General features: G+C 40.5%; 1 protein-coding gene across 1 annotated transcript; it reads right to left on the bottom strand.

The window, feature by feature from the left end:
* Positions 1 to 1,249: 1,249 nt before the first annotated feature.
* On the bottom strand, positions 1,250 to 18,781 carry mier3b (mesoderm induction early response 1, family member 3 b). The gene is made up of 13 exons (XM_084056229.1): positions 18,774 to 18,781; positions 16,267 to 16,291; positions 14,053 to 14,198; positions 13,272 to 13,394; positions 11,012 to 11,135; positions 10,725 to 10,798; positions 10,501 to 10,573; positions 10,193 to 10,341; positions 9,736 to 9,817; positions 8,771 to 8,865; positions 8,538 to 8,665; positions 8,266 to 8,420; positions 1,250 to 4,268 (listed from the first exon to the last, which is right to left on the bottom strand). The coding sequence occupies exons 3-13, from the start codon at positions 14,149 to 14,151 to the stop codon at positions 3,793 to 3,795; spliced, it is 1,578 nt and encodes a 525-aa protein (XP_083912355.1). The 5' UTR covers positions 14,152 to 14,198; positions 16,267 to 16,291; positions 18,774 to 18,781; the 3' UTR covers positions 1,250 to 3,792.
* Positions 18,782 to 24,714: the final 5,933 nt, after the last annotated feature.

Here is a 24,714-nt window from a genome sequence, read left to right as displayed (position 1 = left end):
GAAAGGTGACCTCCGGGATTGTAACAACTACCGAGGCATAATGTTGCTATCAACACCAGGCAAGGTGCTCAATCAAATTGCAACGCTCAGAATCATCATCGAGCAATCCATAGAATGGAACACTCCTGTCTATATTAATTTCATTGACTTCGAAAAGGCCTTCGACAGTGTAGACCGTAAGCAATTGTGGAATTTAATGGCACACTATGGAATCCCCCCAAAGTACATTAACATCATCAAAAGCATATACCAGGATATGCAATGCCAAGTGCTCCACCAGGGACAGGCGCAGGAAACCTTCACAGTGCTCACTGGGGTGAAACAGGGCTGCCTGCTCTCTCCTTTCCTCTTCCTCCTATGTATCGATTGGACCATGAAACAAACAACCCACAATAAAAAGACTGGCATCCAATGGAATCTGACAGAACATCTAGAGGACCTCGACTTCGCGGATGACATAGCACTACTTTCACACAGCCACCAGCAGATGCAAGAGAAATCTGAACTGCTAGAAACAACAGCAGGCGGACTGGGGCTTAAAATAAATGGACCAAAAACCAAAGTAATACGCATAAACAACAAAATGTTAGGCAGTGGCCTAAGACGCATCCTCAGGATCTTCTGGCCAAACCGCATTAACAACATCAACCTGTGGGAACGCACTAAACAAGAACCAGTAGACATACAGCTGATAAGGAGGAAGTGGAGCTGGATCGGTCACACACTAAGGAAAAGCAACACAGGAATAACCAAACAGGCATTAACATGGAACCCACAAGGAAAACGGAGCAGAGGGAGACCCAAAAACACCTGGAGAAGGAGCACAGAGCTAGATGTCAAAAAGAAGGGACTGACGTGGAAGCAGCTTGAGAGGATGGCCCAAGACAGACGAGGGTGGAAACGATTCATCAATGGCCTATGTTCCGAAAGGAATATAAAGGCCTAAGTACCGTAAGTAAGTAAGTAAGAGTATTATAGTTTTGAAAAAAACAACATTAATGCGGTTTCAAAAAGCCAGCTCCTGTATGCCTCCATACAGGAGCTGTCCATGCTGCTTTGAACTTATCTAACCACTCAGTGATATTTTACTTCTAATATGCATTTGCTTTGGTAAGACTGTTGCAATTCATTAAGCGCCCAACAATGTGATCTAGAAGAAACAAATCTGGTATTGCAATACATGATGAATAAGTAAATAAGTAAGGGTCATGGTCATCTTTTCCAGAGCTTTATTTCTGGATCTGTACACAAGGTATTAAAGTACAACAGAAAATACAAAATAATGTTTAACAAAGGGGAAAAAACAACTCAATATTTATGTACAATTCTTATAAACAATAAAGATAGCTTCTTGAACATTTCTGATAGTGAATGTCTTGATTGTCTATATTTCTGGATATACATTTTTACGTTTTGTAGGTTTTTATTCACAAAGCCGTTTTCTTTTTCGTCAAAGGACTCGAGTTTAGTCTTAAAACCACAACTTCTATAATTATTTTTTTCTTCCTTTTTTAAACTTCAAAACACAATACAAAATATAAAATAAAATTTGTTTAGTGCTTGCTTACACACACAAGTCTCATACCAGAGATATCAATAAAATATCACATTTTTGAGAGTTCACAGGGTGGTGAAAAACCTACTTCTACTACTTAGTCAATGGCCTTTACATTCTGACAGTTTTGCTGAGTCTTTGTACAAACCACAGGTGAAATAAATATCACTGCACTGCTAAAGCTAGAAGAGCTCGGAGGACCTACTGCACAATGCACATCGCATTTGGAAGAGAATCTAGCTCTCCACATACTTAAGAGCAGCAGCCATCCCTTTACCATCAAGACAAACAATATAGACGAGATTGTGTAAAAGCTTTTACACGTACAACTTTTAGCTTTTTTGGAAAAAAAAAAGAGAAAATAAGCATCTTTTACACATTACTGCAAGATTCGAATGCAAAATGCAACATTGAGTAATATCGATACGTCTTCGGTAAAGCCGTTTTTCAGTGGTACTTTTAATGAACAAATACAGCTGGCATGCGTGGTTCAGCTGTCCACTGGTGTCGGGGTATGTCTTTCCAAAAGAAAAACTAAAGATCAAATTAGATCACAAAAGTCAAATCGGTAAAATGCTAAAATGTAATGTCTGTACATATCTACAAATTATTGCCTTTTGACAAGGAATCAAATTAAATCCTTTGTATCAACACAGATTCACAAGTGTAAGAGGTCAGTTGATAGACTTTTTAAAGGCTATTTGCTAAGTATTTACAAGAAACGCAGAAGTGAATGTCTCCTCTAATGATGGCCTTATAAATTGAACAACAGACTCTAGCAATGGTTCATATGAAAGAATCTGTACACAGAATTGTGGATTACTGGATCTATGGACATGACAGTCATTCATTACAATGTACCCCTGAAAAAAACAAAAACTACGTATTCATATCACAATGCATAGATAAATTAAGTAAACACTACTACTGCATCCATTCAACTGACAATGACCTGCCAAACACTTTACAGCTCACAATTATGTAATTCAGTCAAGAGAACAGCTCAATTTCAGCTACTAAACCCCAACTGGACATGAAATTCTGAACCAGATACAAGGCATAATCTTATCAGTACAAAAATTAAAACAAAGCAAACAGAGTGGCTTTAAATAAAGAAATAATACTGCTAGCAGGTTTAGGCAAGTTTTTTTTAAGTGGTCTGAAAATGCTGCTACTTGTTTGGGGGGATACACACAATGTTTTAACTTTAACACACAACTCACAAATCTGTGGGCCAAACAAAGTTTTTCATTGCAATGGAATATAAGAAAGGACAACTGGATTAACTAAATAGTCTTTCATTTTCTGCGCAATTGTTTGTGTTCATGTGGTGAATTGTATGTTAGTGCCTTATAAGCCCACATGGGCTGGACACCTTCGGCACAAGACACTATAATAGAATCAATGTTTTGCAATTCAATATTGCTGGTTCACTACTAGTCTGTAAAGTGATTCTGAACCACCAACCATGATAATTAGTTTCAAAGTGTGACAGAAATAGACTGTATAGAGGATTATAATCAGGAGTGACTGTGAAGTATTCTCAGACATTTAAATGATACATTTTGGCCACTTTGGACTGTTAAGTAAACATTGGGACTAACACTAAATAAGCTTCCACAGGAGAGAACAAAACCAAAAGAAACATCAACCACTCAAACGGAACACGCGTCTACTGTAAGTGCTGCTTGCCCCGACGTTCCTCGTCTCCATGCTAGTGAGTGTTGACTTTCACACAATATCTAGTCAGGCTTGTTGTGGGACATTTTTAACCATCTGCTCCAGCCCGTGAAGTACCTGTAAACCAAAGACTGATTCAGATTTTAAAGTACCACTTAAAAAAAAAAGAAGCGACTACATACAAACAATAGAGGCAGACAATGAAGCTGTTTTGGCAGCTGAACAGAATGGCAGGATAGCTCTGAAGATGTTGTGCAGATGTGAGGAAAGGAGGAAGATACACAACTCTTCTACTGCAGCCTCTGGGCTCCACTGTACAAGGACCTTAAACATCTCAACACCACAAAAACAAAAAGTCAAATGGCTATATAAACTCTTGAGAGAAATCAAGATTTTAGTTCTATATGATAGACATCACTGATGTCATATTACACATAAAATGAAAACAAAAACAATATAATAATAGAATTAAAGAAATCTGATTCTCCAGTGAGTCTTATGTACAAGCAGGATGGGGGGTGGGGATTTAAAAGAGGGAGGAGAGAAAAAAAAGAGGATCACTCTGACTGGAGTGCTGCGGTGTGCTGTGTGTGGTGCCGTGCATGTCCACCCAGAAACCCGTTGGGCTCACCGCTACCAGCCAAGCTCCCAAAGTCTGTGACGGACACGGCCATTTTGGCGCCGGTGATTCGGTGGTGGTGAGGCCCGGTCCGCCGTCCCTCATAGTCCACACCGATGTTGCCTACGGAGACATCGCTAATAAAGGAGTCGGGGAGTGCCATCTTGAGTCTCTTAGAAGGACGCTCACAGTCTTTACTGACACACACCCCTCCAAGCTGGCCCAGGTCCGAGTGGTAGAAGCCGGCGTCGAGCATGTTGAGGCAGTCGGGATCTCCTCCATTGGTGGGGAAGCCCATGGGCTCTTCGTGGTTCAATGGTCCGCGGTGGAGGCTGTCCAGTGGTGGGAAGCTGTAGGAATCCAAACAACCGACCTCTGCAGGGCTGCACACTGTGGCCACACTGTTACTCAAAGCTGTATGGAGAAAGGATAAAGACATTAATGCTGGGTTTTCAGGAGATTATTTACACAGATGTTTTTACTGTCTGTATGACAGGGGGTGTGTCTGTATATAGCAAATCTCACGAACCGCTGGACCGATAAGCGCCAAACTTTGTATGGGCACTGTCTGTAGGCCATAGACGCAACTCCACTAATTCTTTGTCACATGGCTTTTAATGTGGCTGTGATTGCCCTTGCTAACATTTGGACTCATACGTCAGGTGCAGTACGACAAAGACTGTCATACAGAGGCGACTTACACAATGGTCGTGAATATCCTATAATACATTTCTAAACCCAAAACCCCCCCAAAAAACCTGCCACTGTGTGGGACTAAACACAAAAACAACATATCAATGTCACTAACAAGACACGCCACAACGTGCAGAATTACTACGCGCAGTCTGTAGGCCACTTCATACTGCTCAGAGTCAGCACACATCTGCCCCCTCGCAGCATAATTAATTGCGGCCAACACAAACTCACAACATTACAGTCGGCCATGTTGTTCCTTAGCGTCATCGCCGACCACCGCCCAACGAGACCCAAGTGAGGTCAGACAACACACTCTATATTTGGGCATAGCTCCATTGGGAACATCTCCTATTATGGCTTTATATATTATAGAGACCAACAAACACAAAGCACCGCGCAGCGGATAGGGGGGGGGGGGCGCGCAGCGCCCCGACCCTCTAGTTATATACAAGATAAATGACTTATTGTCCTGCAGACTGGAATTGCGGACAACCAGCAAAACGTCCGGGCCACAAAAGGGTCGGCGGACCACAAGTTGGGGACCCCTGTCATACGTCACAGATGACTGACATCACAGGCTGGTCACATGAAGCCACACCGTTTCTAAGTGGATCCCGAGGTCCACATAATTGTGTGAATGTGGATCGGATGAACAAACACGTTTTACTCAAACTACTCAGATAGAACATTCTAATAACTTCAGATAAAACTTTAAGACCCGGAAAAGTCTATATTTAAGCTGTATCACAATATCCCAAAAAGCTACACTGAGAACACACTGTCAAGAAATCCCAGTAGGATTACACAAATTTAATTTGCAGGGCGGTTACTTGCACAGTACAGAGAAGATAATTAATAAAAATTAAAGTGTTGATTAAATGCTATAATTATCTCATCATCTTTGTTGGCAAGTCTTCTTCTTTCAGCTATTTCCCATCGGATCACCACAGCGGATCATCGGTTTCCATTTGCTTCTGTTCTCTGCGTCTTCCTCTGTTACCCCAGCCACCTGCATGTCCTCTCCCTGAATCCATAAGCCTCCTCTTTGGCCTTCCTCTTGTCCTCTTGCCTGGCAGCTCCATCTTCAGCATCGTCTTCCCAATGTACCCCTTTATCTCTACTCTGCACATGCCCAAACCAACCTAGTCTCTTATTCACCTGTTTCCTAGGCTGTGTGTTTTCCACTTCCTGTCGATTTGATCCAATGAAATCCGATGAAACTGGTCAGATGACCAATGATATCCAATGAAATCGACAGGAAGTGGATAACACACAGCCTAGGAAACAGGTGAATATTATCCCCAAACTTTCTAACCTGGGCTGATCCTCTAATGTAGTCATTTCTGATCCTGTCAATCCTTGTCACTACTAAGGAGAATCGTAGCAACCTCAATTCTGCCACTGCACTCTTCTTCACCTATCTTCCACACTCCCTGTTACTTTGGATAGTTGACCCTAGGTATTAAAACTCCTTCACCTTCTCCACCTCTACTCGTTGCATCCTCACAGTTCCACTGTCCTCTCTCTCGTTCATACACATATTCTGTCTTACTCCTGCTGACTTTCATTCCTCTTCTCTCTAGTGCATGCCTCCACCTTTCCAGACGCTCTTCAATCTGTTCCCTCGTCTCACTACATATCACAATGTCGTCTGCGAACATCATAGTCAACAGAGCCTAACTGCTAACTCCAAAACGCTCATTGTTCAGGAAACGAAAAAACAAAATATACGTTTTTCAGGAAATGAAGAAAACCTTATATTTTTTTAAAACAAAGCAATACTGCCTCATCAAAGTTGGTATAGTGACTTCATATATTGTCAGATACTTGCATGTGTCATTATATTATCAACACTGTACCCAAATCGCGGGTAAATCAACACTTTACCCAGCGCAAGTGGAGTTAGTAGTTTCAGACGAGCAGAAATCAAGCTGAAGTGGAGTTAGGTTAGCCTGGTAAACCCTCCCTCCGGAAATCTCATTTCCATTTGATTTCAGGAGTGAGTCTGGGCTGAACCGCCTTTCTGCAATAATCGCTCTGTTCTCCGAACCGACGAGCCTATCAGCGTCGTCGCACATCGTTCTGTGATTGACAGCGACAGTTGGCCAATCAGGTGGCGAGTTCGAGTGAGCCCGAATGAAGCCGAGTGCAGCCTGACTGGGGCCGACAAAAGACGAACGGCAGCCATTGTTGTTGTCCGAGTGCCTTCACTGTTTACTTTAGTTTTTAAAACGGTCTCAAACTTATTTTTTGAGGCACGGAATTTACTATTAAGATATCGTTTGGATAGAATTTAGTTTTGTTTAACTTCATATATGTGGTCAATTAATCATGACAGAGCCTATTTAAAAATATAAATTTAGAGAACCGGCAGGGGTGGGGAGTGACACGCATGTATCCCAATAAGGCAACCTATTTTCGGCATGGCCGTCCCAAAAGTCCCGTTGCGTCACATAGTCTGGAGCTCGTCAAAATGAACTGCTGATTGGCTGAAGGGGAAAAACGATCATTGGTTGAAGGGGTTGTCAGTCAACGGTATTACTCCCGCCGAACTCCAGCCCACAGCGAATATTGCAGAAAGGCGGTTCAGGCCAGACTCACTCCTGAAATCAAATGGAAATGAGATTTCCGGAGGGAGGGTTTACCAGGCTAGAGTTAGGTGTGCAAACAAGAATAGCTCCACTCGCTGCTGATGGAGGTTTCAAAAGGGTACAAATTCTCAAAAGCTAACAATGGATCTCCAAGCTCACAATGCATCACAACAACATGTGAATTAATGCCCTGATGCTTCATGCCACTTATTATATAGGCCTACAATAATAAACAAGACTTTAAATAGTACAATAACTTCTGCAAATAGGTAGTAGAACTAGTGCGACAGAAATGCTATGAATGCCTTTCTTCTTGTCACATTGCTCTCCTCATTAAACACTTCATAGATTTTAGAAATATAATTACTTGTTTTCATAATAAGTAATTTGATAAACAGGTACACTGCATAGTTTTAACAGACTACGGGGAGTGTGTTTACGTGTTCCTCCTCCTCGTTCACTGCGCAGTGCGCTCTACTCATGCTGTTAAAAAGCAGCACTGTAGAGGAGAGGGGGGAGTTGTTTGTTTTTGACGGACAGTTTAAGGATCCAATGGAGTTGGGAGTTTTCGTCAGAGGCGCTTTTTAATACTTTTCATTGGTTCAAATGTTTTGATTTTTTACACAGACGTAAAGGGTGTTCAATAGCGTTGATTTATGAAAAGAAAAAAAAAGAAGATGAAAATGGAGTTAGCTGGTTCGTCCTGGACACCGACGATATGCTTTTTCTAGGTCCACATATGCCATCATTTACAAATGGGCAAATTATTGCCCATCATTTGTTGCTCTCGTTGGGGGACGTGTCCACCAAGACGTTTTTTACCTGAGAGCAGCATACGTTTCAAATCGATTACAACGGGAGTGCTGAGTTTTTTTTGGGGGGGGGGGGGGGAACACCTTGGTGGACACGGCCCCATACCCAACTGAAGACCAGCATTTATGAGCACGAGTTGTACGCTCTGGCCAAGGGCTGGACCATCTTGATCAACAAAATAGTGTGAGCCCAGACACAAAAATAAAATATATAATTGTGCCATTTCCTGCAACGTGATACAAAGCATAATGTTAAAATATATGTGGCTTCTACATATTTTCCAGAAGCACTAGAACCCCAATGATACCGACCTGTGAGGTCACTGGCAGTAATGGAATTGAGCAGGCTGAGCTGCTGGTCTGTGGTGGGCTCCATCCTCCCTCCTCCACCTCCTCCTGAGCACACAGAGGAGGTGCTGTCCACTGCCAGACCCTCAGCCTCATCCACCAGCCTGTCCATCAGGTCACTAGGGTAACAGGAAGAAAAATAAAAACATGACATGCCAAAAGTCCTGTATTACTTAATAAAGGATTTATGAATAACATAGGCCTATGTGTATAAGAATGCCCTTTCCGCCACTCACGTTACGCCAGGATAGCTGCTGTACTTTTTCTTCCCAAAACGATTCTGCTGAACAAAGAAGTCAAACCGCTCCGACTTTTTCCACATGTAGTAAAAAGCCACACATTCTGCTACTGTCCGTGTTGTAACCTGACAAAGGAGGTGATAACAAATTAGTAGACGTTGTTCCTGTGCAAAGACAACATTGCGTTCATACATCCTCATCGCATCAAGGCAACAAAAAATAAGCCTCACCTTGTGTTTCTGTATGAGGTGGAAGTTCTTGTCATACATCTGTAGTGCGTGCTCAAAGTTCCTACATTCATCTTCTGACCATGGAGGCGATTCTTCTGTAATGAAAGATTCAGAATTTCCTTATCAATCATGTTAAATACATTGGGAGAGGTGAGGTGACAAAGGAAAAAAGCACCAACACCAACATAGTGACATAGGAAGGCAACGAGCCACCAGAACAGCCTCAAAGTGTGAGGAGGAGGGGGGGGGGGGGGGGGGGGGGGTTCTTTTGAAAAATATATTGCTTTAGCAAACTCAGGAGAGCCTCAGTAGATATGTTGTCTGTTCAGGAGGACTGGGTGAGATTTTGATTCCTGTCAATTTCATATTGATGGGTTATCGCCATCCTGAAAGAGACTACTCTGATCAGGAAAAAAAAACTTTCATCACTGGATGAAGGTGGCCACCCCAAATAATTTTGTATTTATTTACAGAGACCTTTTCCTCTAAGGGGACAAGTGCCCTCAAACCAAATCAGGACAATTGCCGCCACGGCATTACAGAGCCGCCAGACCCCATCACTGTCATGGTCAAGCATTAAGGCCTGCACAGCTCTCTCGGTGTACAACACATGCACTCGCCAACTTGTGGAAGATGTAGTAAAGCATGACTCATCTGAATATATCACTTGTTCCACATCTCTATAGACTACTGGTGATGATTTTTGCACCAGCAAACTCTCAAATGGCCTCTCGTGGCCCAAGTCCCCTTCAGACCCCGTGCCTCGGTCAGTGCCGAAAAACAAGTGCACCTTTTTCAATTCGACTAGTTTTCCAATCATACTGTAGCATATATACACACACACACACACACACACACACACACACACACACACACACACACACACTGCTGTATTGCTTTATTAACTCCAGCATGACAAAGTGATACGACCCAGAAACACTTGGTGTAATTCCATTTCAACTTACCTTTTGATGACTTTGCATGATTGCAGTATCTCTCCAGAGCTTCACGAGTGTTGTAGTTGCACTTCAACAGCTCATACAAAGCCTATTAGCATTTAGACAAGAGAATTGGTCAGAAATACAGGCGCATAAAAAACTTCTTGGAGCAGCTCAAGTTCAAGTGCATAGGGGAGACTGAAGCCAATTAAGAAATGTGTACACCGGAAGAACAGTGGCTTTCATGTGATTTACTCATCAATATATTTGCACAGGAATAATAGTGGCTTACATGTGATTTACTCATCTATATATTTTCATGACTAGATTTTCTTTGCAACAGAGTCAAATTCTATCATGTGCTATCGAACTAAAAGCTTGCATATGCTACCAATTTGCCCACAGTCTTGAGCACTGCCATGAGAATTATGACAAGATGGATTGAAGTTACTTGTTCAAGGATGATTGGATTTATGACTCTGACCTGTTCGTTGTCTCTGACGTGTGACCCTGCTTTGTCACATCCTGTCTTCTCATCCGTGGTCCGCGACAAGACATCAGACAGGAAACCCCTAACCTTGTTTTCTGGCAACGAGCCGGGGGTCCATAGTAACTGGTCATCATCTTCATATACTGCACAACAACAAAGCCAATGTTAATTTCTCATCTCTTTATCTCCATGGACAGCCTTGGTGCAGGGCCGCTCGTTCAAGAATACACTCACATACATATAAAACAAAATGCATTTTTCATTTTGGTCATTTACAACAGGTTATAAAATGTGGCATTCACCTTTCTCTCCATCTTTGTAGTGACAAATGCAAGACGGGACCTCTGCTTGATACTGTGCTCCCACCATTATTTCCTGTGGTAAACACAAAAAACAACCAACAGCGTAAGAAAGTAGCCACATTTATTCATCAAGTGTTTTACGCTCTCTATCCACTGATAGTGTTACTGATGAAACCCATCAAAGATGTTTTTTTTGTTTGGATATACTTTACATAGTTTTGTACCTTTCTCGAATCCTCTGGGCTCGGGCCATCATCATCACACTCCGACTCCTTATCACCATCAGAAATATGGTTGGCTGAAAAGGGAATGGCAAACAACAGGTAAGCATTTTGAAAGCCTTGATCACAATGACACTTCCTGACTCAATTTATTATGTGTGAGGCTGAATCATATGGGGATATGCGATCAAAACCACAGACATGACCCACCCACTCACCCACAAACCAGTGTTAACCAAAAGGAGGGACATTTCCTGTTAACTAGCTTGTTATCTATGGAAGTTACTCACATCTAAGTGTTCTGGGGAAGAAGTCAGTGGCCTCATGGGAAGTCACTGATGGGGTCAGATCATCAGCTGAGGACTGTGTCTCCTCCTCATAGTCCCCAGACAGCAGGTCCTTAGCTATCTCCTCCTAGAGAACAAAACAGAATTACACTACTTAGTTGAAGAATGTACAAACTAGGGATGAGCACAGCTAGTTGACTCATTAGTCCATTAAACAGTGCCGCCTGTTTTAAACATTTACAAATACTACTCGTTTACACTATTAATCTAAAAATGGTATATATATTTGTTTAATTGAGACATCACATTTGTTTTGTTTTGCACACTTTGATTTTGCACCCAAATTACTGTCAATAAAATGTTGATTTTAAATTGTAACAAGCACAAATGCATGCCAAATAAGTATTATTAACAACTAAGTTCACACATCACACATCATCCGAATGACTGGAGTAAATTAAGCATTCTGGTATCATCAAAACTTGCCCCAAATTATTTAGTAGACTTATCCAGAGCAACTTACAAGTGCAAAATCAAAGTAAATGGCATGAACCTTCGTCATCAAACGACAGGGTATATAGTCATACTACGCGGCCGTCACATCTATGTTCCACAGCCAATCCGACAAATATTGCTGAGTCAGTGTCGAGGGCTTTATCAGAGTACCCGTTGTGTCCCTTCTGTGCCCATTTATGGAGATCTATGTATGCGTCTGTCTACCTGTGTCCTTTATGCCCATATATGGAGATCTTTGTGTCTGTCAGTCCTTGTCCCTTTTATGCCCATGATGTCATTGGTATATGGCCATACCTTGTATATTGGCATGCCGATCTATGGGCATTGCGGTCGGACCTGTGGCTCTGGACAACCGGGTGATAGGGAATGCCCGGGCGTTATCGTGTTTGTTTATGGTTATGTCCGAGTTACGTGGTCGCGGTCCTGCCTATAAATGGGCGTATTGGGTTTGTTTATGGTTATGCCAGAGTGACATGGCGTGGTCCGCCCACCAGCCAGCTACCATTAGCTAATTTTAAGATAGGATAAGTAGAGTGCAAAGAAACTTTTGCGCATATTTAAGGCTCATCTTTAAGATTAAAACTTTCCTTTTTAATCAACCTTATAGTTAGAGATGGCTAAGCCTTTCCTTGGACCAGCCCTTATTCCTTAAGTTATGCTGCTATAGGTTTATACTGCCGGAGGATTCCCATGATTCACTGAGCTCCTCTCCTTCTCCATCTGTAGATGCATTCATTTTCCATCGATGCATGTTATTAACTTCACTCCTTCCCCAGTTTTTGTGCTCTCTCATCTCTCAGACTTCCATGGACCGTGATTACCAACCCCCCAGCCAGCTGATCGAGGATTTCCATGGACTATGGCTGTGGACTGTTATTATTGTTACAGTTATTATTGTTGCTGCTGCTGTGCGTTTGTCTCTCGATATTTCTCGCTGAACTAAACCGGTCAAGGGAGGTGGCCGCTCACCTAGAGCAACGTTCTGCTTGAGGGTTCTTCCCGCTAAAAGGGCGTTTTCCTTGCCACCATTGTGTTTGCCCATGGTGGAATCATAGCATAGAGTCTCTGTAAATTAGAGATTATGGTCTTGACCTGCTCTATGAGTTAAGTGTCATGAGATCACTTTTAATGGGATTTGACGCTATAAAGAAAATACCATACAAATTTCACCAAGAAGGGAACAGATGGATTTCAGATGGAGAGTGCTATGTTTCCACACATCAAAAGGTCGTTGTTTGTGTGAGATTATGCAAACAAATGTCCACTTGTGGCCAAATTAGGGACGCACGACAGCTTGGGACATGTATCCAGATAGAAAGTGATAGCGAAATTGGGAGAAAACCTAACACAAGCTGCAGCAGACCAGCATAATTCACTCGAAGCCGAAAAAGGTTGTGCAATATAGATTCTCATGTAGAATCTACTAGAGTGTAGACTGCATTAAGATCAAAAGCAGACACAGGTGTCTAAAGGACACTTGGAGCAAAAGAAGCTTTTTATTATGCCTTTCTATGTTGCCGTTTCTGCTGTTCTAATTCATGACATATGACAATACTGTATTTTAGTGTACATACAGTCCGAGTGCCAAGGATTTGGACCAGATGTGGACCAGTCACATTTTTCTGTAGTACACCTGCTGTCTGATATTCCTTTCCTAATACCAGTCCGTTGATGAGCCCTGCCTAATAGGGCCCTGCCTAATAAAATAAGTGTGTGTAATATTTGTATTTATGTGCCAAAAATTCACCTTGTCCAGGGTCATGTCTGGCAGTTCGTCGGTCAGATCTCCAGAGGAGCTATCTATACTGGAACCTGCTGAGGCCTCATAGCGGTAGATGGCCAGCAGCTCCTCTAGAGGCATATTTCCCTCCTGGTCAAATAAGAGGAAGAAGGGCACAAACGAGGGAGTCATTTTATTGACTTCTGGATTATCAACCCATTTAGACCTGAGGCTCATACTGTACATCCAAAACTGTTACTTTTCAGGATTCAAATTCAAAAACAGCAAAAGTGGCAGATCTACAAGCTTGAAACGCAGCCCGAAAAGAGCTTATGGATCTGCTACTTTTGATGCTTTTATGTAACAATGTAGTATGATCAAGTATCGGGCGTTAATTTACGAAAAATGTAATTTGGAGATGAGGTTTCTGCCAGACGGCAAAAAAATGCCTTCTAAATCCTAACAGGAGTTGTTATCAGTGAATGGCAACTATCAACTTCCTCACATTCATAAAACCTAGAGAAACTATGTTCTAAACAAGTGATCAAGAGATCAAAATAAGCCATTGTCATGAATAATTAGTAGCAGATACATTTTATGGATTCAAAGATTAAAAATAAAAATGATATAATCTTTTGTAGTACTACAAGTTATGATCCATTTCATCAAATACCAACTCATAGTGTAATCATCTCCACAATGTCAATTATGTATTTAGCATCAATTGAGTTTCAACATTTCTTGCTTTGTGACAAAAAGAAAGAAAGAAAAGGAAATACTATTCTGTCAGGATGATGTATTGGCTTACCTTTTCCAGATCAGCTATTTCAGATCTGAAATTCCTCTCTCCCTCCAAAGACTCTTCCTCCTCCAACGTCCTCTCGTCGTCGTACTCATGTACTAACATTTCTGCTGTTGGGTCAAAGTCATGGTCCTCTGACGATAAAGAGCCAACTGAGGAAGTAGGAAAAAATAACAGAAACTATTTTGCCAATGTTTTAATATTGTTGACCTATTTTAATTTATGTTTCACACTTAGGACCCTACAGCATATCAAATAGATATTGTCATTAGTGTGGTTGCCCTAACAGGGCAACCAGACTATTGTTATAGATACACTTTATTTATTTATAGATAAACTTTATTTCAAACCGCTACTCCTCCCACAGTTTATTTTTCCCAATTTAGTGCCATATGTCAAAATGACCGTCTTTAACGGGAATCGTGCGCTTGTATTTTGCTAAGAGATTGGTTGCATAGTTTTATTGATATTGATTTATTAGTGCATTACTTGCCATTTTCAAAGCCTCCCTCAAAACCCACCTCTTTAGACTCGCCTTCCCTGCCCAGACCTAACCAAACCTCACTTTCGTCCTCTAGGACAAGTCTTAGCCTTTTGTTTTAACCTTTTAATGTTTTCTTCTCTTTTGTTTTCTTTTCTCCTAATAAAATTGTTTTAAGCTGTTTTGTAAAGCGACTTTGGGTACTAGAAAAGCGCTATATAAGTCTGATGTATTATTATTATTATTATTATTATTATTAAATTTCCCCATCCGCTTTAATGTAAAAGTGAAAAAACTCAAATTCAAGTATTTTTTTCTCAAAAACCGTAAGAGCTAGAGTTACCAGATTTGGAGGGAAGGTTCATAATTTAGTCCGAAATTATTTTAAAAAATATCACACCATTCGGCCTCATGGTGGCGCTATAACAGCCCCCTTTACGTTTTGGCCTGTAACTCTTGAACCGTAGGTCCTGAAATCAAAATTTCTTTTCACCTGGATTCCTTGGGTCACGACGCATCTCCCTATATAGGCCACGCCCATTTGCGTCTGGATAGATTTTTTTATACGGATTTATTAGTGCATTAAATATCCCCATCCACTTTAATGGGAATTGCAAAAACTCCCATTCAAGTATTTTTTTCTCGGAAACCGTAAGGGCTACAGTTACAAGATTTGGAGGGGAGGTTAATAGTTTTTTGCAAAATTATTATGAAAATAATCACACCGGTCGGCCACATGGTGGCGCTATAACAGCCCACTTTACCTTTTGGCCTATAACTCTTGAACCGTAGGTCGTAAAATCAAAATTTCTTTTCCCCTGGATTCTTTGGGTCACGACGCAACTCCCCATATAGGCCACGCCCATTTCCGTCTGGATAGATTTTCCGCCATTTTGAATTTTCAAAAAAAAAACACTTTTAGCTCCTCCTCCCACATATTTTGTCCAAATTTCACAAAAATCGGTACACATGATCTCTGGGCCCATGCGGTAAACGTATCCAAACGGCATTTTCATAGTCCTTACCGTTCGTCTGTAAATAGCTTCCAAAGTTAGCGGGAGGGGCCCGTTTTACAAAAAAGGCCAAAAATCACAAACGAAACCTCCAGTCAATCCCAAATTTGAATCACATGTCAAGGGTGGTTTACTCAACGGATCCCCAAAAGCATTTCCACTTTGATCCATAGGGGGCACCACAAATGCACAAGATGTAACCGTTTGATGCTAAAACATTATTTCGGGGTGGATCGATCTTCTCAAAATGAAACGCAAGTGATCTCATGAGAGACGTGACAATGTAATTGGCACAGCCTCCGACAGTATTCCTCCCAGCGTATTCCTCGAGTCCCGGTGGCCGCAGCCCACGACCGGCGTCGGCGCAACCACACTTTGCAATTGCCCTGAATTGCGACGCGTCTAGTTTTAATTGTATTTTAAATATAAATACATGCAACTGCACAAATGGCGTTTTCTTAGTCTTGGATCAAGACTATCATAGATGTATTTTATCGATTTTGACATTGGCATGTCTATGAACTATGATCACAAAAGTAAAAGGCAGACTCGATAAAATACAGTCTTGATGCAAGGCTAGCATTTTTTCATCATCAGTGGAGTTAATGTGCAATTATGCTTATTAAGCTAAATTAAGATATAAATGTTAAATTTACAACAATTAAAAACGTTGTTTATGACATAAAAACAAATTTAGTCCAAATTATTTACAGCATGTTGTCTTACCTGGACTCGAACTCCCAAAGGAAGCCTGCAGAAAAACGACACCAGAGTATTAGAACCATTTGACAAGCCGTTAACATGACTCTTAAAGTTCTATCCAGACGTATAAATAAAACTTATACTAAATCAATATCACTGTGTATGGCAGTGGTTCTCAAAATGGGGTCCAGGGACCATCTGGGTTCCTTGAGGGGGTTCCAAATGGACCCTTACAGATCTGTAACTCTGAGAATGTACAAATGAACCAAATGGACCCTTGCTTACAGATCTTTAACTCCGAATGTACAAATGGACCCTTACAGATCTGTAACTCTGAGTGTACAAATAGAACCAAATGGACCCTTACAGTGCTGTACCTCTGAGAGTGTACAAATGGAACCAAATGGACCCTTACAGTGCTGTAACTCTGAGAGTGTACAAATGGAACCAAATGGACCCTTAGAGATCTGCAACTCTGAGAGTGTACAAATGGAACCACATGGACACTTACAGTACTGTAACTCCGAGAGTGTACAAATGGAACCAAATGGACCCTTACAGATCTGCAACTCTGAGTGTACAAATTGAGCCGTAAGGATCCATTTGTACACTCAGAGTTAGGGGGGGTCCTTGAAATGAAAAGGTTTGAGTCTAAGGTCTATGTTCCCTATGATGCCCGCCAGTAACAGTTGTAGCGCAAACTACTGCATTTACAGCTAACGTTATACCTGCAATAGGTAGCTAGAATGTAGCTTGTAGCTACTGGTGAATGCTGTAAATGGGGCTCTCGGTATTAACAGGTTATCGTATAACTACAATGAAACCATCATAAGAGTGTCGCTTGTATTCATAAGGCTCGTAGCCGAAAAGAAAGATGTTGTTCTGTCGGCTTTCCATGAATTAGCAAAGCGAGCAGGCCAGTGTTGCCATATCGTGTGAGAAAAATAAGCAACCAGGTCTAGGAAAACAAGCCCAAAGAAGAAACTATGAGGCCACACGAGCACTTTTAACCTACAGTGTATACTGTATATACATTGAGCTATTTGAAAATAGCCCATCTACAAGGATGCAACGCTTTTTGAGCTTGTATATCTGCTATTTTCAAAAAGAAAATTGAAAAAAAAGTGGAATATTTGGAAGATGTTTTGAAACATTTTAACACAAATCTGGTAATAATAATAATTAATTTGGGGGTTATTGACATGATGAAATATGTGAGAACCACTGGGTTTGAATAACAATTAAAACATTTTTGGAAACCAGCACAAAATGACAACTTCACTTTAGAAACAAGCCCCAAAAAACCGCAACCACCAATATTTACAAGTAACTTTACAGAAAAATAAGCCCAAAGTCGCTTAAAATAAGCGAGCTTGTAGATCTGCCATTTCAAAATCTCTTGCAATAAAAGGTGGAATATTTAAAAAAATACTTTTTGAAACATTGTAACACAAATGCTTACAACATTTACATGAAAATATTTGAGAACCACTGGTTTAAATAATTTGAACAAGCCTAAATAAGCAACTACGCTTTATAAACAAGCCCAAAAAACCGCGACCCACCAATTTGTACAAGCAACTTTACAGAAAAAGGAGCCCACAGTCGTTTATAATAAGCCGACATGGCAACACTGGAGAAGGCTAATGCTATGCTTGGAGAAAATGTAAACACTCCGGTTCGTTTGCGCAGAACTTTTAGCCTCAGCGTTCATCGGCTTTAACGGTTTCCGTGTAATGAAATGACTCTAAATAGGACATTTTAATTGCCATTCATTGCTAATATGATACGCTCTGATTTGCTTTTAGCGGCTAAATTGACGTATCAATTTACAACACGGTCGCTTTTTACCCCAAAGCAGCTGAGAGAGCAGTGTTGCCAGATTCTGCGAGAGAAATAAGCAACTTGGGTCTATGAAGACAAGCCCAAAAGGAGCGACTCGAGAACGGCTATTTGAAAATAGCCTATCTACAAGTTCAAAACGCGTCGCATCTCTGCTATTTTCAAAATAAAAACAATATCTTGGGGGAAAAGGTTATTTTGGAATATTTTTAAAACGTTTTTTAACCACACAAATCTTTATGGGAGGGGGGTCCCTGGCATAAAATATGATCAGATGGCGGAGCCCACGGACAAATACATATCTGGGGAGGGGGGTCCTTGATATAATGTCAAGAACCTTTGTTGAATCATTAGCAAACAAACCCCCCAAAAAACGCAACCCGCAATTACCAATATTTGCAAGCGACTTCACAGAAAAATAAGCCCAAAGTCGCTTATAATAAGCAGACCTGGCAACACTGCTGATAGGAGAGCGAAGGAGGCGCAGCGGCCTGGTAGTGAAGGATCACTCTGAACATTCAAACATATTTTAGACCTCTAAACACCCCTATTTGTGACACAAAGCACGCGATATACGAGTAAAAAAACAACATGTATCCAATCGATAGCATGGAAAGCGAGAAATAACGCTAAAATCGTCAAAAATATCGATTTGAAAAGGGACGCTTCTTCCCTGTTTTCCCTCTTACCTCCGCCATATTGGTACCTATGGCTGCTGCTAGGTTGGAGCGCAGTTACCCGGATGAGGGCTGCCAGCCAATCACAGCTCCAGGTAACACGGATGAACTCTCCCAGCCAACCACAGCAGCAGGTAACAGAGCTCTGGTCGTGACGGCTTTCAAAGTGAGCATTTAGCAAAGAGGGGACCTAATTTATAAATCAGTCAGAATCCTCAAAATGTTACCAATTATGTGGTATAGAGCTGTGGTTCCCAAACTTTAAAATGCCAAGGACCTCCCTTAACTCTGACGGGTCCATTTGGTTCCATTTGTACACTGTCAGAGTTACAGTACTTCATGGCAATTTCATGTAAATTTCATAGAGGTCAATTTAAAAATGAGAACATCCTAACGGAACGCTGAGAGTTCCTGGACCCCACTTTGTATAGGTTGTCTAGTTTTCATAATATTCTTTCCACGCATTAATTCATTTGGGGATTTCATGATAACATGGTAATTCATCGGAGACAAATGTGCTGGAGTGTTTACATCTATAATGTACAATGTAAGCATGCCACAAAAAAATAATAAATGACATATTAAGGTTTTACATCCATTGCAAAAATGCAGAATGTAGGCTATATGGCCAGCAGAGGGCAATCTATTCACTGTCAACACTGACCTCGTCTCTCCCTATCCACTTCCAACTGAGAACAGTGATGGAAGAACTAGAAGTACTCATATTTTTTACTTAAGTCAAAGTATCAATACCACAATGTAGAAATACTCTGTTACAAGTAAAAGTTTGGTATTCAAATTTGTATTGAGTAAAAGTACATTGGCATCAAAATGTACTTACAGTACCAAAAGTAAAAGTACTCATTATGCAGAAATGTCGTATTTCAAGTTTGCAAAAAGCATAATCTTTTGAAAATAACCATACAAGCTCACAACACGTATCGATCCAACGTGTTGTGAGCTTGTAGATTTGCTATTTTCAAATAGCCGTAGTATATAGTAGATATAGGTATGAAGTGGCTAATGTATGTTTAGAAAATCAAAATCCAAAAAGTAACTAGTAACTATATTTTTCAAATAATTGTAGTAGAGTAAAAGTACATTATTTGCCTCTGAGGTGTAGTGGAGTAGAGTAAAAGTACTGAAATTTGGAAGTACTCCAGTAAAGTAAAAATACCTCAAAATTGTACTTAAGTACAGTACTTGAGTAAAAGTAATTATTTACTTTCCACCACTGACTGAGACGTCCTCTCAAAAGCAGAATCGAGTCATATCTAAGTCTAACAATCACAAGTTCAATCTCATTGTAATATGTGGGCAGAGACAGCAGTGCATCAGGATGGGTGTGTCTGTCGTTGCCCCCTCCCTGAGTCCCTGTCCCCTTTCTCTCTCTTTCATTTGATTGATGCTTGGACCTAAGGCACCCCAACATTTTCTGGGATATTAGTTATAATATAATAATATATAAAAATACATAAGTTATAACCAACAATGAATCTATACTACTTGTAGCACTTCACTTCCATTACAAATTATGGGTGATGGTTGTTTCAGTGCCCGCGTCGCATGCGCACACACATTATTATTATTATTATTTATTTATTTATTGTCCTGCATAGTGCAAGCTATTGCAAAGGGTGTATACTTCAATACTTGTGTATACTACAATACTTCAATAATGAACTATTGTTTTTTGTGATGTTTATCCTGCTGTATCTTACAGTGTATTCTCTTACTCTGTATCTTAACTGCTATCGCCCACAAGATTAATAAAGGTCTCTCTCTCTTACTCACACACGCACACGCACGCGCGCGCGCACACACACACACACACACACACACACACACACACACACACACACACACACACACACACACACACACACACACACACAATATTACTGTCCATCACTAAACTGGATGAGATCCTACCTGGAGGGAAGAGAACAAGTGGTTGACATCAACGGAACCATGTCCTCTTCCCTCCCGGTGAGCTGTGGGGTTCCTCAGGGCAGCATTCTAGGGCCGTTACTGTTCCTTTTATACATTAACGACATGAATGCTGCCTGTAACTGCAAATTGTTCCTGTTCGCTGATGACTCGGCACTCCTGATCTCGGGAGAGGACAAGCTGCAAGTTGAGGAGGCGCTCAGCTCCGAACTCTCAAAAATCCGTACTTGGCTTACTGATAACAAACTGTCACTACACCTTGGGAAAACTGAATCCATTCTCTTTGGGACCAAACATTCCCTCAGACAGATGGATGTAAATGATTTCAAGGTCAAAGTCGATGGCACAATTATCTCTAGCAAAGAAGAGATTACCTATTTGGGTTGTATTCTCGACAAATACCTGTCAGGTGAAAGCATGGGGACGAAGGTGGTCAAAATAGTAAACCAGAGAACCAAATTTATGGGCAGAGTTTCCTCTTTTGTCAACCCTCAGGCCCTCAGGACCCTCTCAGGGGCCCTGATTCAACCACATTTTGACTATGCTAGCACCTCCTGGTACTCCAACACCTCAGTGTCACTGAAGACTAAACTTCAAACCTCCCAAAACAAACTGATTCGGCTACTCCTCGGATTGGGGCCCATGACCCACCTTTCTCCCACCCATTTTGCCAGCCTAGGCTGGCTCAGGGTGGAAGACAGGGTTAAACAACTAAAAATGGGACTGGCGTTCAAAATTGTAAATGAAAATTTGCCCGATATGCCCCCTATTCCCGCATATCTGAGTAAATACCTCCAAAAGGTTAGTGACACCCACAGTCACAATACCAGAGGGAGTGCAAACAACAATTTGGTACCACCCACCCATAAAACAAACATGGGCAAATTCTCCTTCTACAGCACTGCCACCCAGGTTTGGAATGGTCTAACCCCATCCCTCAAAAAATGCAGTTCGCTGGGCTCATTTAAAAGAGCCTTAAAAAATCACTTTTCAGGAGGCCAAAAGAGGAGGTAGTACCATTTTCCCGTTAGACAGCCGACCCCCCCCCCTGTTCTTGTACATATCTTTCCCCCCTTTTTTTATTCCATTGGCTGTACATAGTGTTGTATGTATGTATGTATATATGTATATATGTATATGTGTATATATATGTGTATATGTATATATATATATATATATATATATATATGTGTATGTGTGTATGTATGTATATATGTATATGTGTATATATGTATATATGTATATGTATGTGTATGTATATATATGTATATATATATATATATATATATATAATTTTTTGCTGTTTTTTTTTATTATTATTATTATTTTTTATTTTTTTATTTTTTTTCTTTGTGTAATGATATTTGAACTGTGGTGCCACTATATATGTCTATGAATTGAATACCAAGGCCCTCATTGGAAACAAGTCCGCAAGGACTTTTATGAACGGACCTGTTAGACAAAGTATTTTAAATGTAAATGTGTTGTTTTACATTCTTTTGCCTAATAAAATATTCAATCAATCAATCAAAACTGTACCTATTAGTTATTATAGGGCCCACCATAGAGAACACATACAGTAGGGCAGGCTACATCTCTCTTGAAGTTTCCCCTGGAGTCTAGTTCAAACTTTACAGAATGTTCACAACCTTGTTTACGTATTGGCCTCATCTATTTATTACCACTGCAGTCATGTGTTTTACAAACACAGGGCCACAGGCAAAAATAAGGCATTATTTATGAGCAGGTGGGCAGCATGGGAACCAGTAAGTACATACAGCCTGTGTGACTAACCATCTACAAACCGAGCATCTCCTGTGAACATCATAGAATGGCTGAAATCATCACCAGCTTTAGCTAATGAACAGTTTCATATAATTATTATAATATATTAATATGAGATGATATAATAAATCATTATTATTGAATTTGCTTTTTGTAATTTATTACAGCTGAGCATGGCTTCAGCAGTCTTAATAAGTTATGATTGAAGTGCCAGCACCTCTTCCAAACCAATGTTTTGGAGACTCCCCATATGGAGATCCCCATCATTTGCTAGCAATTGTGAAATGTGAACGTCAGGAAGACGTGGGTTGACTTATAAGTGCTGACGTTGCCAGGTCAACAAGTTCTCCTGTGACGTGGGTTATGGAGTGAGGGGCGATGGAGGGTAAGAATGTATTGTTGCACGACAAAGGGGATGCCTCTGACTCACAGTGGCTCACACCTACTCTGTTTACATTTCTAATGCAAATAACCGCCCGATATTCACATTCACAATGTCACATGTCAATAGTAGGCTACACATCTGCTTAATTATTATTATTATCATCATTTTCAAGTATGCCAGTATTTCAACACTGAGGTTGATGATGTCAGAACAAAGCCAAAAAGAATGCATTCTTCGTATTTCCTATTAAGGACCTGAAGACTAACATGGGAGTAACTTTTGAAAAAAAACATATAGTATTTAATCATAATGCTGATGAGCAGGATGCTGACAAAGATGTACAAACTTTTCAACAAAATGTCAGAGAAAAATGTTGAACTTTTTTAAGTTAATTACCGTAAATGGTGATTTATGTTGCCTTTGTATTCATTGCATTTGCTTTTATTATTATTTTAAATTTTGCCAAAATAATAATCCAGAGGCATGCTTTGAAACAATGAAATTATATTTTCACAAGGTGATGCTCGTTTTAAGCATCCATGTACTCATTTCACATTGCTGCATGTTATACATGACATGACATAACAGAACCTTTTTTTTTAGGTCTCTATATCTGCAGGCCAGGGGTATTTGACTACCATTTCCATTCACTGTCAACCACCTCAGTTAAAATGTGGTAGATAGATCCATAGTTATGTAAAAACAGCACATACAATATTGACCTTAGCAGCTGCTGTAAGATGTTTTTTCTTCCAATAAACTGAATCTGTGTCATTTTGTCAGAATCAAAACAACATTCTGTTACAGATTTGTACTAGCAGTTGCAATTCAAATGTATGAGACACCAGGTGGCAGTGTATAACAGCTATTCATTCTCTATGACTCATTCAGCACCCTGTCCTTTCCCATCTCCATTTGCCTTTTGTAAAAACCTCAGTCCCCAGTTAGGCCATGATGTCTGCATGAACAGTGCCGTCCTGTGTTGATATTCTAGTGTGAATCATATTATGGTCAAATTTGAATAACGTAGTGTGTGCTTACAAGTTGATCACTGATGCTCACATGTACGCACATGAGCTAAACAGACAGCAAGGTCAGCAGCTGTAGAACAGGTGCTCTTTTGTCAACAAATCATTGCAATGACATGATGTTTATCGGAGTTCACATTGTTATGGTTGAGCAACATCAACAAGCTTCTTTACTGAATATTGGATGATGACATTTTCGGTAAATGCTGCAGAGATGCTGAAATGCATCCAAATGTTTGTTTATTTTTCCCAGTCAATGGACCAGGGAGAACACAGTGGCTGTGCAATAAGTTAATATTTGGTTTGGTTTAGGAAGAAACCAGACAAGACAGTAAAACCATGTGAACAGTATTCTGACACGACTACTACTACTACTATTATTATTATTGTTAATGTATCTATTTGTAACTCTGAGAGTGTACAAACATAACCAGAATGGTCTACTATTACAGGTCCATTTGGTTACATTTATATACCCTCAGGTTAAATGAACACTCAGGATTGTACTGTGGCTTGGAAGATAGAACACCAAAAGCTCACTTCAAGCAGCAGCAATTATGAGTGGGCACAGGCACAGCCATTTCCTCTTTTTCTTCAGCACAAGCACTTTCTTCTTGTGTGGGTGTTTGTAAATATATATCTATAACCTGCGTCATAGTAGACACACACTGAACTTTGGATGTGGTATAACTAAAAGTATTAATGACCCTTTTCCATCTGAAGCAGTGGAAATGTAAAACAAAAAAATTGACAGTTTATAGATTATAAATTATTTGTTATAAACAAAATTACACAAATCCACTAT

This window comes from Gymnoscopelus microlampas, assembly GCF_963454915.1.
Source record: "Gymnoscopelus microlampas genome assembly, chromosome: 4".
In the NCBI taxonomy this organism is placed as follows: domain Eukaryota; kingdom Metazoa; phylum Chordata; class Actinopteri; order Myctophiformes; family Myctophidae; genus Gymnoscopelus; species Gymnoscopelus microlampas.
This window is presented reverse-complemented; position numbering and strand designations above follow the sequence as displayed.